Source organism: Cinclus cinclus, chromosome 5 (genome assembly GCF_963662255.1).
Source record: "Cinclus cinclus chromosome 5, bCinCin1.1, whole genome shotgun sequence".
Classification (NCBI taxonomy): Eukaryota; Metazoa; Chordata; class Aves; order Passeriformes; family Cinclidae; genus Cinclus; species Cinclus cinclus.
Genome location: NC_085050.1, coordinates 54296186 through 54313099, shown reverse-complemented (window position 1 = coordinate 54313099; position 16914 = coordinate 54296186). Strand labels below are relative to the sequence as shown.

At 39.1% G+C, this 16914-nt stretch overlaps 1 protein-coding gene across 1 annotated transcript in view; it reads left to right on the top strand.

The window, feature by feature from the left end:
- Positions 1 to 16914, top strand: part of PDLIM5 (PDZ and LIM domain 5) — a 119896-nt gene that overhangs the window by 87829 nt on the left and 15153 nt on the right. The window contains exon 7 of the mRNA XM_062493004.1: positions 6360 to 6511. Within this exon, the coding sequence (XP_062348988.1) occupies positions 6360 to 6511 (152 nt within the window). The remainder of the gene's footprint in view (positions 1 to 6359; positions 6512 to 16914) is intronic.

Genomic DNA, 16914 nt, shown 5'->3' with positions numbered 1-16914 from the left:
AGATTCAGGTTGAATGGCTTGGAATAAACACCTGTGATTTTTAGAGGGTTTTAAAGGGAACCTTCAAACTTGTGAAAAAATAATTTTCTCTTAAGCCAGGTTATCCTGGTTATTCAGGTTGCTGCCACAAGACTGTGGCATAAGGTGATAAAGGAAGCGTATGATTTTCAGGCTGTTAGGGACATCCTAAACAGGAAATCACCTAAAATTTGGGACATGTAATGTATCAGTACAGTTAGTCTGATAACGTTCTGCATAAAACTGCATTTTAAAAAGGAGTTTTCCAGGAATAGCCAGTGTTGCCCTGAAGATAGCATAAAACTAATGAGGGTAATGATTCCTGGTTTCCATAATGTATGGTTCGTCATTAGTCCTGAGCTGCTGGCACTGGTAAGGAAGGAGAGGTTGCCAGTAGATGGAGCTGAAGAAATGAAGCTTTGTGCTGTCTTGTCCTATTAAATGAAGAGCCACAGCCTTTGCTATATGGCTTGAAAAACATGTAGGAAAAGGAGATAGAAGATAAATGTAGTGTCAGTAACTACATACTGTTACTGAATTTCAACAAAGATCAAGCAAAACTAATCAATTAAGTCAGAAAAAATATAAGAGATTTGAAAGAAATGTACCCATTGAGTTTGCAACTAGGTATTAAAATGTCTTTGCGTTACAATCCATCTAGTGACATACTGTGATATGTAAATGAATGTAATGCTGAAAAGTTGTTTTAAATGGCAGCTCACTTCATCTCACAGTAAAATAGTTGATAAGAAAGGAGAGCTGAAATCTTATGTCTCATTACTAAACAGACAAGTATACAACAGAATGCAGTAGACTAACTAGGCAAAAAGAGCATCTAGCTTAACCAAGAAAGCCAAGAAAATAAACTGCTTTGGAGTTTTCTGGCTCTTTTTTATGTTTCATAATTTTCATGAAAAGGTAATGAATCTATTTTACCAAGGTAGCTTAGGCTTCTTTGCATTGTATTTGGTGACAAAATCAGGAAGGTTGTAACTTTAACAAAAGCAGGGTGTTGATTCTGTTCTGCAATAAGGTTCCTCCAGAAATATTTCGCTTTTATCCCTTTCACTTCACTGTCTCTGCTCCAAAAAGCTGGCTGTCTTAAATGGCTCTGTACTGGCTAGTTGTCAAAGTACTTGACCTTTTTCTGACTTGGTAACTGGCCTGAAGTGGTAGCAAATATCCACACATTTTCTTCCCAACCAGACTCCTCTGAAATGGGCTTTTTTTGGGGGTGTATAGCAGCTATGCAATCTTGCACTATGCTAAGTGTTTCATCCTAATGGCAGCAGGGATAGCCTTGAGTTTATGGAGCTTGCGTTTTTTTTTTTTTAACAAATGACACATATGCAGCAGAGGAAATGTATTTAATATCTTGCATGACCGAGAACTGGAGCTTTGCCTTAAAATTAAATCTCAGGGTAGAAACACTGTGAAATTTTGGGAAATGCTAGCAAGAATGGGTGTTGACAACCCTTTCGTTTTTGGCATGGCTTTTGGTTTATCTTCCTGGTACTGTGCTACATTCAGTTCCTTTAAGAACAGCAGTCTGACCTTGCAAATGAGCACTGGTGTTAACTCTGAGAGAATACTTACTCTGAAAGGTGCTTTGAGTTATTTCTGTGTATAGAGCACTGCTTACAGAGGGATTACATACTCCCTCCCTGTAATTTGATACAGAAATACCTCCACCCTGATGATTTTTTCTACTCTTTCTTTGTATTACTTTATGTTGCTTTTCTTCTTTCTTGTGAGATACTGTTAGGAGCAAGACAAGCACTATTAGGTTAAGACAAAAGGTAAACACTGATTGACACGATGGGCTTGTAGGAGGGGTGGGAACAAGGTCAGCATTCAGTGCTTCTTGTCTTCTGTTTCTCTATTTTTACACCAGAAAACCCTGGCAAAAAGTCATCTGTATTTCCCTTGTTGATGGAGTTTTGTCACGATTCTCATACCTACCTTTTCCTGGTTTCCAATCTGTATTTTTTCAGCTATTGTGTATTTTGATACTGGACAAAATATGGCACATGAATTGTATGACAAACAATGGAGACCCGAGATGCAAGTCACAGAATTCCTGGCTATCTGGAGAAAGCTTTTACAAACTGTCCGTTAGATACTACATGACCTGTCCTTTTGGCAAGCAGATTTCTTCACAGCACAGGTTCCTTACTTCCACAGTTGTTCTGGACAACAGAACAAGTTAGTTTAACAAGCTCTTTAAACTATCATTTATAGCCACAGAACTATTAGTAAAATATTGATATACCAGACTAAGCTCAGGGCTCAACTGATAATTTTTACAGATGGATAGCCAATATCTTGTCCAGCCAAACCCCTTGAACCTGCTTAAGAAAATCCAAGTGACTTGGCCCTTGTTATCACTTTAGTGCTTTTAGAAGTTACATGACGGCAAGCTCAATTCCTTTTCAGTTATTTAGGTTCTCCTTTAGCTGATAACAACATCTCCATTATTAGCTTGCCCAAAGTTTGTGTGAAGAAATTCTGGGCAGCGTTTTATAGGAGTTGCTGTGGAAGGATGGAGGGAGGTTTGGGCATCTATAGCTCCAAACCATGTGTTTTTCTTATCTGCTTGGTTGGTTTGTTTGTTTTCTTGGGCTTTTTTTTTGGTGGGCTTTTTTTTTTTTCGGGTGGGGTTGGATTTATGGGATTTTGTTGTGCAAATTTCTTAAAATGCCTCTGAAGTGGACCTGCTTCCTCCTTCACAGGAGGAGGAATTACTACTTGCCTTTTCTAGGGATTCTTTTCCCCAGTTTCCACAGTGCGTTTGTTGACCAGGAGACAAGGGTAAATCTGAGGAGCCTTTTGTGAGCTCTGAATAAAGTCTATCCTGGCACTGGAGCCCTGTGTGTCTCCCCAAGCCTCCCAACTGGCTCCCCAGAAATTTGTTTGTTTTCCATACACACACTTTGATAAAATAAGGCTTCATTGTGTGGTAGGAGCTGTTCTCCATGGAATTTCAGGCATGTCTGTTAAGTATAAGCTAGCATATGTAAAAAATAGAGAGGTGTCTTTGGCTGCTTCTTTGCCAGACATTTTTCTTGGGCTGTTTTTGCAATCTGTTTAGCTTGAAACATATTTCCAGAATTATTTTGATTAATCTTCCCATAGCTTATTAATCAAACTTCTCATGGGTTTTCAGGACACAAGACTGAGTCTGACAGACTAATGTTTCACCGTTCCATCCTTCTTGCAGTGTTAAAACCCCTTTCCCAAATGCTGACAGCAGACCATTCACAGCTTGCAGGAAATGTTGGCTTGCAGGGATGAGCCTCTTGGTTACATTAGTTTTCATCATGGAAAACTTTGATTTTTGCTGTAAGTATTCGTTAGGTGGAGGAGGAGTAGTTTTACAGCTATGGAATAGAGTTAAAAAGTTAATGCTAGAGGCAGAAGGTAGGTGTATCATTAATACTATTACAAGTGTTCTGACATTGAAATATTCTTGACCTGCAGCTGACCTATGAGTGTCAGCTGGGGAGTCTGAGAAAGTACTCACACAGAACTTAGTAAATACATAAGGTTTATCATTCCTGCCTCAGCTTCCTAGTGATGACTCTGAAAAGTAGGTGGGAGCTCTCTTCCATAATGTATTAGTTTCTTAAATTTCAGTATATTTTTCGTCTCTTCTAATCCTGTATTTTATAGATGGTGAAACTTGTGTCATCATTGTGCAATATCCTAGTGAGTTACAAAATATTGGGGTAATTGTGGGCATTGTACAGTCACTTGTAGAAGAAAAGTGTGCTTCTGGAAAGATCCATCACTGTATTTGTAAAGTTAGATAACTTTGGAGTTTGAGTGTTTCTCGGTGTACAAAAACATTAAGTAAAGTATTGAGGAATTGACTTTGCAGCATGAATTTGAAGTTCAGCATTGAAAAGTTTGAAGCTTTTATGAGGGAGACATTGCTGAGGATGTGGTGCATCTTTGAAAGTGAGACAAAGATGGCTCCAGCGTTGTGCAGAGAGCACTGCATGTGCACTCACAGCCAACTGACTGGAGACTGTAATTCCAGAAAAGTGGCACATTATTTCATGCAGCCTGCCATAGGTAGGCAATATTGCACAGTAGAGACTTGCCAAGCTGCAGTAGCAGCCTGCCTGTTAAATTAACAGTCTGTGGTGGAAGCTTGAATTTATAAAATTTTTGTTTTAAGGAATCAGACACGCAAGTGTCCACGACCTATCAGAAGTTTTGCCCTGTGGCCAGCAACATCCTCTCTGTCAGAGTGATGGCTTCAGGCTTTTCCCTTGAGAAGCTTCTTATTTGAAGCTGGCACATAAACTTCCTGGCACATAAACTTCCAGAGGTGATAAAAAAAATCAGAGGTAGCTTATATCTGGGTTTATAATTGTCTTTTAGTTTGGGATCATTAGGATTTCACCTTTCATTTCTAAATGAAAGCCTGAGTGTCTCCAACATCCTATTGCTTCAGGAGCTGGCATGCCACATCATTCACAAGCCTTTAGAATTCAGCCACAAAAACAGCAGTGGTGGGGCTTTCAATCAGCATTGCAATGAGCCTTGTGGGCTTCCATCAGAGTCTGCTTCTTTGCTATCTTCTCCCTGAAGGGTTCCTGTTCTGCTTGTTTGAAATCCATTTTTGCTTGTTGAGTAGCCTCTGCTGAGTCAGCAGGATTTTCTTATTTCTGACTGATGATTTGTGTTATTTATGACTTATATGTTCCAGACAAAGGCAGTAAAGAGGTGTTAGACTTGAAAAGTTATTTGACAAGTAGTAATGGGCCTCTTGGATGGAGAAGGAGGAAACTTTCTTTTTTTAGCACCAGCAGTGTTAACAAGGAATTCTTAAAGTTGCAGTGGGGCTCTGGCCTGGAATGGGTTTGATGGGTTACACAGCAAATACATTCAACAGTACAGAAAGATGTTTCTGTAACAATGAAGTTGCAGACATGCCCTTTTTTCATTGTGGAAGCCAATCCTAAACTACCTTGTCATTTTCAACCATTGCTGCTACTTCACATCAGAGGGTACCAACCTATCCCTTTTTTTCAGTCTGCATTAGCACTTTTATGCCCTATCTCCACTGCCTCCAAATCTGCCTGTAATAAAGACTTGGAACATGAGTCTCAAAGGAATCCAACATGTACCCTCAATGCCTCCATTTGAGCTATACAAGTGGCTTTAAATATCTTTTCAACATTCGAAGAGGATGGAATGCAAGGTCTCACTTTGTGCTTCTCTGGGATTGTGCACACTGTGTACAGCAAATCCACCAGTGCCAGTTCAGCACAGCTGTTACCACGGGCCTGCACTTGCCATAGCTGTTACTCATTAAACCAAACATTCAGATTTATTCTCCAAACTCTGAGTAACGTTTTTATCCCTTACCCAGAAGACGAGTCTGAATACATGAATTATTTACCCTGTAAATCTAGAGACAAAAAAAAAAATAAAAATCAAGGTTATGAGCCTTTGTTTTGGCCTTATGGTATGTTCAAGTTGTTGCATGTCGTATGGGCAAGGCAATGCTGTGCATGTGCAACTCTTGTAAAGTAAAAATAGCTCATGGATTTCTACTTTACAAGCTTGGCACAATCTGTAATTCTGGGAATGACCCTGGTGAAAATACACATGGTGCACATGTGCTGTAAATTTGTTTTTCCTCAATAGAGGAAAGAATACAAGGCTTCTAGTGTGTTATTGATGGGTTTCCAAATTGTGAAAAATATGTTTTTGGAATGGCATTTCATGTATGTATTGGGGTGTATTTCACAATGTTGTTAATTTCCTGGTTTTGGTGTACTTTTGTTTTGCAAATGACCTTCATTAGTAGTTACTCCTCTACTTTGAATATTTTCAATAAAAATATTTATTTTCAGCTTCCCAAAGGCAAGTGAGAAACAAAAAAATTTTCTTGTGAGTAGAGTAATTAGTGACTACCTGCACTCAATGTGAGTTGTGATTAAGTTCAGTTTTCATCATGTGTGTTTTTAAAGAGTTAAGAGTTCTGCCAATGCTTAAAATATAAAAGCAGCTGTAAAGTGCTCTAAAGAGGCAATATAAAATATTCTGCATGTAGCTTAATGACTAAAGAAACTTAGAACTCTTTTAAAATGAAAATTGTTAAGAGGTTTAGTTGACTATATTGACTTTTGGCAGACCTTACTCATATGTCTAGTTCTTAGAAAGCAGCTTCAGTGTGTAACTACCACAGCATTGTTGGTGATGATAGACCAGTGGGTGCTGCATTGTTGCACCGGGGTGAGGGAGTGTGACTCCACATCTCCATTTCACAAGTCCTCCAGTTCTAACAAGTGGCATTTATTTACTCTTCCCTCATTTCTGAACAGCGATTCCCTGGAAACTGCCCAGCCTGCCCCAGTGAGGAGCCAGGACAGTGTGGATGTGAGACCTGCTCCTGCCAACACCACGCCTGCCACAATCCTCAAGGCGACAGCACCCCTGGGTTCTGCCAAGGGCTGGCAGCCTCCAAGCCAAGCAGGTAACTTCCAGAGAGGCTTTTTCTTGTTCGCCTGGAGATCTTTGGAGGGCTCAGGAAAACAAATTTCACCTTGGGTATAAAAACAACAGGCTTCAAATGACTGTTTGTGGGTTTTGAGTACAAGCCAGTTTGCTTGGAAAAGAGGAGAAGAAAAACCAGTTTAGCCATTTTAGTAAACCAGTAGCCCTTTGTAAGTAGCCTCATAGATGTAGTTGGCTCCATAAACAAGGAAGATCGGTTGCCTCACACCTCTATTAAAAGTATTTATACCAATTAATTGTATGTGTATACACCCCACAGTTTCATCTTGATGCTTCTCACGTGACTGCAGATTCAAGCGTATTTCATGCTATTTCGGGTAGGAATATCGACGTATGTTGATATTATCCATATACGTGTGTTTCCAGGTGATCTTTTTAGAAGTACTAATTAATAAAAAAAAACCATATTAAAAAGGCTGAAGCATTGGAGTGTTTATGTATTTGACATCTGTAGGTTTTATTTGAGCAGGGTGCCAGATTATTACGTAGGTTTGTGTTACAGAGATTTGTGTAAGAGTTCTTGCAAGGACAATTCACATAGCTACTACCTTTGAATGAATTTTGGTGGTTTCTAACCGTTTGAACCCACACCAGAATGTCTTATATCTGGAAAGCACCCTGTTTCCTTTATGGTAACTCCTATGTTATAATACAGATATGATTATATGTTTAACTGTGTACTTAGGTTTTCATTGTATTATATGCAGTAGTTATTTGGGGTAATTTTTTAGTCTTTGGTGCTGAATTAAACTTGTTTAGTAATTTCAGAAATTACTAAATTTCTGTATTATTAATTAAGCTTTAACTTGAGATTTTTCTTGCTAATATGAGATGAATAGTCTTGATTCTCTTACTCTAAATAGCTCTATTTGTTTGTTTGTTTTGTTCTATGTAAGGCTTTTCCCTCTTTAGAGGTATATCCAGTCCCAAAATGGAACTATAGAAGCCCTGGCATAAAAATAAAGGGAAAAAAACTGTGTTAATGCTGCGTGTTTTATAATGGCTTTGGCACTTCTGCTTGGACGGCTGCTGTGGTTGGTAGCAAGTTGATGTTTTGGTTGGGCTGTGCAGTTCTGTAGGCAGCCTCAAGATGGCGATGCACTTTCATTGCTGTATTTCCCGGCAAATAGTGAGTACTAATGAGGAGAAGGTAAAGACGTCTTAAAATTTAGATCAATTTAATTCTAGCTTTGTTTTACTCCTCTGAGTCAGTTAGCATTAGAAGGGAAAAAGCCCTCAAAATGAGCAGTAACACTAGAAGCCCCAACACTTTTTAAAGTTACATCTTTGGTAGTATGTGTGCTTAAGGCAAACTTTTGTGGAAATGTCACAATCCTGCATTTTTTCTAAGTGACTGGTTGTGCTTCACATTTGATACAACTTTGTCTCAACAAGTGATGATTTATTTCACTTGCATAGAAATCACCCATCAGTTTGGGTTTTCTGTAATACCGAACTCATTTTAAGTATGTTGGTGGGTGTTTCACTGCCAAATCTTACTAATGTGCTCTAGTGTTAATAGGAGTCAAATGTTTGAAATTGCCCTTTTTTTTTAAGATGTTCATGAAGGAGAAAGATTTAAAGAGGTTAATTAAACTGCATAAGATTCTGTAGTACTCTGAAAATCTATGCCTATGCTCTTGCATAATGTGAAAATCTCTTATGTTTTGCATCAGAGATATTGAGTAGGCAGGTGAGAGGGAAAGCCAAGCAGAGAATTTTTGATTGTTATGTTCCAGAACAGCTTAAAGAAAGCTTAAAAGTTCGTACTGATAGAGAAGCTGGTGGAAAGAAATGGTCATGAGGATGACACCTTTGTGTTTTCTTGACGTAGGGTTCTGAGATTCACTGCTTAAGTTCCAAAGAAGCAAAGCTGTTATCTCTCCCCAGAAATACTGGGGGAGCCAGAAATAAAAGCTGTAGGAGAAGGAGGTGTTGAAGACTCAGAGTTCCCTGAAACTGGAAAGTACAGGGAAGATAATGCAGCGGTGTAAATGACAACTGTCCAGGAATTAACAGGGTGGGAGGAGGTAGAATGTCCCAGGTGCCAGAGGCCCTTCAGTTGACATTTGCATCTTAGGATTGCAAAGATTCACCTATTGCCATGGGAAGCCAGTCTGTGCTTGTCCCCTGTAGGTGGAACTGCAGTCAGACAGGTAAAACCATTTCAATATTGAATGTTTTGATAAAATTAGTCGCATGTTGAAGAAAAAGAAAGATTATAAGTGTTTCAGAGAATGTATGGACTTCGGTTCTGCTGTTTTGTTTGCGGTCTGCGAGCATAAAGTTTTCCGTAAAGTAAAATTACCAGTGTTCCACAGGCCAAAAATTTGGCTTCACAGGCCATAGGCCTGGCAGTTTTAGAAAAAAAGAAAACCCTTTGATTTCATAGCTGAAGTCTACCTTAGGAAATAATTAGAAAGAAGATACAATCTTATGTAAATGTATAGCAGTATGCTGTTAATAGCAGAACGTATTGGGTGCACAGTTTTGTAGTTCTGATACCACTCACTCTTCTAATGAATATTGTTTATAACATCAAGTTGTTTCCAAAGCAAAACAGGCATGTTGTTGGATGTTTTTTGTGCCTGGGGAAGCTGTAAGATGCTGATGGTGTGGCATGAAGATTACCTGTGATTTTATTGAGTTGTCTGACTACAGAGGCATATAATTTGGGTAGACAGCATCTTTTCAATTATTAGCTGGAATCTCTCTTTCTTGTATAGGTGACCCAGAGAACACTTTTTTTTTTTTTTAAATGAGAGTATCATGGCTTTTTTTGAGCTTCAGTGTAGGGGTTTGAGGTGATTGGTTGATTATTGTTTTGTTTTTTATTTTTTTTTTGAGTTTGTGCAGAGATGCCTGAGGGTGTGAGAGGGATTTTGTTGTAAGTGGCATATGAGCTATATCATGACCTGGCAACAAGATGCTCCAAAGTTGAATAGCTGAGATAGTGAACCTGGAGATGCTTCATGGACTGGGTTTCTCTCTACAGAAGTCAATCATGGTCTGAGTGGATCTCACAAGGATAACACCTTTGTGCCTGAGTTATCCTCATTGGCTGTGGAGGCCATTCATGGAGTACCCATGTATGCCACTATGCTAGTGTTGCCCTCTATGCTGGTAGCAGAGATGCTAGTCCTCTTTGGAATGAAATCCTAATATCACAGGATTCCTCAGTGGTTTGCTAGGGGAAATGAGGGGTGGCTGCCTCATGTTTTTTTTTTTGAGGCATGCGTAGGAAGATCAACAATCTTCAGGCTTTTTTCAGTTGTTGAAACAAGTAAAAACACACTGTTATTGTGTGTTATGTGTACAGACTGGAATTTATAATAGTACTTACTTCATTTTTGTGGAGCTGTGAAGCTCTACTCACCTACCAGAGGCAGAAGATTTTTACAAGATTATATTAAATTCAAGGAATGAAATAACCCAGAGCATCCTGGCTACATTGCAGTGAGGTTTTCTGGTATTTGATAACTATGACTCTACACTTAGGTAGCATTGCTCACCCCCAAGGAATCCCAAAGCATTTTCTAGTCCTGGGTGAGGACAAGGGTACATGGACAGGAATGGCTTTCACTTGCCACCACCGTGCAGCCACCTCGTGGGTGACAAACGACAGCTACTTGTCAGCATGACATAACATTCCACAGCAACTTGAAAAGAAGTGAAGAGCACTGTGGCAAATTGAAACTGGAGGGACAATTTCAGAAGGTATAATTGCTCAGTAAGCACAGCTACACCAACTGGAGTCAGTCCAGGAGACAAACTGTTTTCCTGGAGAGTGTAGCAGGATCTGTGATGCTCAGAAGCGGTCAGGACTTCCAATGTTACATTTCTCACGTGAAATTGCCTTCTCTTTCCTGACAGTTTTCAAACACTGCTGCTGGGGGGTGAGCTGCTGGTGCATGGGGGCCGTGGGGGCTGTGTACCAGGCACAGCAGTGCCAGTCCCATACCCTGCCTTCCAGTACAGGAGCTGGGCAGGCAGCATCCCGCTTGCTTGCTGGGGTCCCGTGGGATGGCAAGGGGCTTGTGGGGAGCTGTTACAGCTGGTGGCCAGAAAGGCTGGTTTGCTTCTTGGAAAGGAGCGTTTCATTGCAGTGGATGCCCTTTGTTCCTCCTAGCTTTGCAGCTGAGTTAGAAGAATGGGATGGGGAAGGTTTGTGGTAGGAGTGTTCAAAGCTGCTGTTTTAAGTGACCCTTTACTCAGATGTGGCAGTCTCCTTATTCCCAGGGTCTCTCTCAGCCTGGTATCACTGTAGTATATAATCCCCTTCCAGTAGAGCTGCTAGGGAATGTCAGCATATTTTGCAATATGCACAACTGTCAGTTGCCTAATTCTGAGCAAGCACATGTGTTAAGCACATTATCCCTTCAGCAGAGGGAACACACTTAGAAACTGGCTGCAATCACATAAAAAGTACTCCCCAGACAACTTTGTTTTAAAAATTCTGCTATTTCCTTGAAGTTGTTTTCGTGTACTTGGTCACCTTGCATTATCTCCTCTGGAGTTATCCATAGCATTCTTGCTGCATTTTCTTTTTTATATCCCATTAACAATAATAGTAAAATTTTAAAAGCAAAAGAAAATGCAGGCCTGTTCCTGGGCGTGACTTGACATGTGTTCTGCCAGTTTGAGTCTTTTGTTTCCTTCCTCACTACTTATTCTGTTACTTATTTATGTAGAGAAAATGGGATAAAAATGCAGACAATATCTAACTGTGGAGTTTGGCCATCAGGGCAAACAGAATGGAGCTGTGGAGAGGGAGGAAGGCGCCGAGATACATTGTGCTATCATGAAATGCTTGCACTGCCAGTAAATCCTTAAGGGATTAAGTACCGTAAATGGATGGACTGCAGCACTCTTAGTCCTTGTCACTTTTGTTTTGATGTGTTTCATTTGTAATTTCTCCAGCCCCTATATAAATTCTGTTTATTTTACAGGCTATACAGGCTGGGTAAATCAAGTTGATATTTGGGAATACTTCTGTATGGAAAAAGCAACCAAACCATTGTCACCATCAGCATGTTCATAAAGTTCTGCAATTTTGTTTTTAGGACCCTCTCATACTGATTTGTTTCCTTTGTTGAACAGGAATTTAAGGGCAGGACTAACTACAGGAGTTCAAGGAGCTACTTGCCCATTGAGGGCCATGATCTAAATATGGGGGGAAAACTAAGTTAACACTGCTAGTCATTAAGACAAATTCTTACATTGTTGGTAAGGTCTCTGTAACAAACATGTCCCAAAATGTAAACAGTTCCACTATTTTTCACTGAGAAAGGTTGTTAAAGGTTGCTGCTCCATGATGTAGTCACCATTCATGAAAGCAGATAGCCTTTTCATAGAAGTATTATGATTGACAGGTCAAAACACAAAACCTTTCTGATCCTGGTCTATGAACTGTAATTAATTTTTCATCTAATCTAAATTATTATATCATCATGTGAAAGCGAACCACAAGAGTTTGTTCTTACAAGTTAGTTAATGCAAAGTCACTTAGCCAAGCAAAACCCATTGTGAAACCAGAGTAATTTATGAATGTTAACCTTAACTTGATGGCAGTATGAAATTGTAACTCCTGTAGAACTGGTGAAAAGATGAGTGTGTTTCTAAAACTTGCATGTTTATCTTTAAGAAGGGACAGGTCATAGTAATGATGCAGAAATGTACCACCTGCTTTTTAGAGACAGAATGACCTGGTGTACCTCAGTACGAGATCTGCTGAATAGAAACTCAGCTTTTCTGTTACAAACATGACTTTAGACAATTTTCCCATATTTTGGTTTTGCCAAACTCACATGCTATTGCACCAAGTTGTGCACTTAAATGAATTGTTTGTATTAGTTGGACAGATGCATATTTCTTTCAGTGCTCCTTTAAACAGAGATACAGAGATTTTTTTGGCCCTGTGGTTATTTCACAGACATCAAGTGGGGACACTCACTGACTTCCAAAATTCGATGTTCATTGTCTTTGATTTGTTAAAAAATAACATCTTGTCACAGACTGACTCACCAGATCAGTTCCTCTCCATTAGCTAGCACCAGCTCAAAGCAGTGATGTGTCCTGTTCAGATGCACAGGTGTAGGACATCCAAGAATTATGCCTAATATTTTTTCAGTAAATGAAAAGCCAGTGTTCCTCTGGTAAATGCATTCTTATTGGAATTCAGTGTTAAACATCAGCTTCGTGAAGCTGACAGATAATTTACATGAGACTGGACAGTCATGCTCTCTGCAGGCATAGCCAAGCTGTCAAGTTCAGAATAGGAACTAAAAGCAAGGGAGTCAAAATCTTATCTGCAGAAAGCTTCTAAATGGGTTTCTATGCTGCACTGCAGAGAAATACAGCAGTGTAGTACAGGAATTTGTTTTCTTCTTGAGTTGCTTTTTTGATAAAAGCAATGCCAGTTGTGCCAAATTTGTGATGGTATATGATGTAACAAATCAGAAGGAGACAGGCTGAGTGAGCCAAAACCACCATACTTATTTTAATTAAGACGCTTTACAGCTAATTTACCCAGAGCCTTTCCTGTTGAAACGCTGGTCACTAATGCAGGAACTATTCCCTCTAGTTGCAGGGGCTGTAGAAATGGGGCCGAGGTGGCACCTGTTTTGATTTTCCACGGGTGCATACCAGCTTTCACCTGGCATTTAAAGACATGATAATGGTTTAATCCATCCTGTTCTGCCTTTAATCAGCAAAAGGAGTTCAGCTCTGACTGTGTTTCCAAGACTTCATAAGAAAGAAAAGAAACAACTACAGGGTACAGGGGTTGAACTTTGCATTTGTTGGGGGAAGTTTTTTTGTGGTTTTGTTTTTTTCTTGCCCTGTACTGTCCTGTAGCATTCTGCAGTGAACTTGTGTGATTTTGTGTGGGCCTGGGAGTGGATGGGCTATAACATTCAGCCAGTGCGGTGAACTGACAGCAGAGCTTTCCAGACGCGTTGCTTCATCTGGCCATCTGTTAGGTTTTGAGGGAAGGAAGAGGAAGGTTTCTTATGCTACAGCTATAGTAAGAAAAATCAGAAAATGGGACATATGAAGCTTTATATTTTCCTTTTATAATACAGTAGTTTGATTGCAGTGTATAAATCACTGAGTTAGAAGACTTTAAAATGAAGTTCTGGCACTCCCACTGCTTCAAGTAGCATTGTTATTTATAGATACTACATGAAGGCTGATGTTATGTTTAAGTGAGCGTTAAACAGTTCAGGCTGTTGTATTGTTGCTACGCACCAGAGAACCTCTGTCAAAGTGACTTTGGCACCGCTGCGTATCCGCCTTTCTCCCTTTGTCTTCCAAACCTTTCAGCAGTGTTTGCAGTTATCCATGTGCTCAGCGATGGAACAACCTATTGTTAGACTAACAAGGGCAAAGTCACACTGGGATTTTTAAAAAAAGAAGAAGAAGAAAAGAAAAAAAGGCAGTTCTTTACCCTGCCTAAAAGATTGTTAAATATTAAACTAGCCATACCAAAGAGTTAGTGAAAGCAAACACTGTGGGTTTGCTAAACTTAAACCTAATAAAGTAGAAAGTTAATAGTCAGGTACAGAGTGTTTTTGGTTTTAAGAAAAGAAAAAAGCAGCAATGACAATACATCAATGTAAATCAACAGTGCTTTAGAATGTTTTTAATTAAAAAGAGTGAGGGTGAAGTGAAGCCTACAGAACTCCAAAATTTGGCCACAGACATCTTCTCATGACTTGCAGAGAGCCCAAACCTCTCTGGTACTCAGGTCAGAATAGCTCCTGCTGGAGTGTATAATTCTTATAAATTATTTCTTTTATTTATTGATTGTATTTATTTGTTTTAGTTTTGAGTCTTCAGACCATCCACAAAAGTTGCCATGCTTTGTCTCATTTCAAGTGACAGAGGTGGCAACAGGAAAATATGGGGTGAGATTTCGTCATTAGGAGGCTGATTTCCTTTCCCATTACTAGTCAGTCACCATTTGCAATTAAAAATCTACATTCACATCAACACATCTTGGATAATGGGGCATCTATCTCCCCAGTACTCCTTGTGAACAAAGGAGTGAAAAAAAATATGATCCTTGCTGATCATATGTGTATAATACAAAAAGCGGGGTATAAAACACAAACTACAGGAGAGCTCAGACTGATTGCCAGGAGTTGAAAGGTTTTCACTTAGATTGGGTGTAAAAATTTATACCTTCTTTGGCATTCCTCATGTGCCCTGGTAAAATCTTTTCATTACAAGAAAAAAACCACATCTGCATCAGTTTTCTGGGCCTGATATTTTTAAATCAAGTGGTTGTGTTTCAATCTGAAAGATTTCCAAGGGAATAGAGAAGAGGAAAGAGGGGAGTAGAATACATGAACTCAGAGGATCCCCTTCCTCTCTGCAGTGAAACCACCTTGTCCACTGGAGTGTTAAAACTTGCTGTTGAAGTAAAAGAAATATATGGGAAATGTCAGTGTTCTATCTAAACAAGAAAACAGGCCTAATATTTGAAATTCTCCAGCTACAAGAGGAGGAATATTGTTGGGAAAAGTACTGAGAATTCATATAGATTTAAGTTGGGAATTACTAGTGAAGTTTGGAATTACTAGTTTTTTAATTCAAAAGCAAACCAACTAAATGAATGTGTCATCACCAAAAAAAAAATGGTGTGTGGATTGCAGTGGTAATGAACCTTTGGTGAAAGTACCGAAGTGTTGTAGGTATGTTTGTGGCCTGTGGAAAGACACAAGTGCTCAATAAAAGCTATCCTTCTGCTGGTGTTCAGAAGGAAATGAAGATAAAAGGCTAGGCAAATCAAGCAGTAGTGAGGAAGGGAGAATGATCTATGGTGAAAAAACAGAGTAATAAATCTAGAGAACTGTAGAAGGTTTACAAAGAAACCAGTTTATCAAATAAGGTATTTGAGATAGATATGGATACTACAGTACTTTGCTGGTGTATTTTCTTTAGTAAGAGTATGGTTCTGAAGGCAAAGGAAGCAGACTGACTCCTTTTCTTTAGGAGGAAAAATCTGAACTGAAAGAAGCTTGAGTCCACTTCAGAACAGGAGTAGAGGGGAATGAGACCGTGCAAGACCAACAAGGTCTTAATGTGATGACCCACAAAGAGAAAGATAATCCTTGTGAGAATGCTGTGGGCACAGATTGGAAGCATGGGTAGGGAGCTTCCTCAGCACTAAATGCCCAGCTTGGTTTTGCTCAGATCACAGCTCTTGCTTGACACAGTATTCATTTGTGTGGTTTTTATTATATTTTGATTAAAAGAGAGTTTTTGTTACAACATGATGGACTGTCTCCTTCTCTCACTTTTTAGTGCTTTAAATAACTCAGAAATGACTGATCTAACAGCTTTGTGGAGAAGGTTTATGTAGACAAAATTTCTTCCTGGCCAGTAGTAACTTTGAAGTTAGACAGTGTTCAGAAAAGCATCATTCATAAAAACAGCAGTAATGAAAGCTGTAATGAGACCAAAGAAAAGGGAGCAATTGTGATGTTCCTGCCTTTGTGGTTTTTTTTTTTTTTAAAGCAAGCAGAAAGGGTTTTTTTTAAGTACACGGTGCAAATGAGACAGCTGATGTGTCTGAATGGCCTTTGGGATTCAGTAGATAACCCATACAGAAATTAGCAGTACGCTAGAAGTTGTGCTGTAATTTGATTTATGGCCAAATCAGTATTCAAACATATTTAGGTTTGGTATGTATTCCTGTCTTCTCATGAAATGGGATCTGAAAATTGAAAAAACATGTGTGATGACAGAGGAGGAAAGTGCTATTAATCAACACCACTTTTGTTCATGCCTTCAAAGTTGTTCTGCCACCTTTTTCATTTTTATCTCTTCCTATGTGTTCAGTTTAGCAGGCATTTATAATCTAAAGTGAGCTACAGTAGCAGAGTGACTTGTTCAAGATCAAGTGCCTCTTTTCATGAATTCTTTCCACTCAGGAATGTTGAATGTTTCAAGAATAAGCAAGTTATTTTTTCAATATATTGCAAATTCATTAATTATGCATGAAATACAGTCTTGTTTTTAAAAAGAAAAATAGAACTTTAAAAAGCAACCCTTATCAACTGTTGTGCTTTCTGCTACATCAGATTCTGAAAAGGATCCAAAAATACGTCAGTCTTGAAATGACCTGATATGAGAAATTTTAGTAAACTAACCACTTAAACAGAAAAAGATATATACTTCCTTATACACAGAAGGAATAAGCAAAAGCAGGTATTGAGCCTGTATGAGCAGGTTAATACCAAGTCTGATTATAGTACAACAGCATTGGTGTTAAACAGGATTTCTCTTCCAGATGTGTTGTCTTAACCTACATGTGAATAGAGGAGGGGATTGCTAAAGTTCATGGTAATGCTTTGA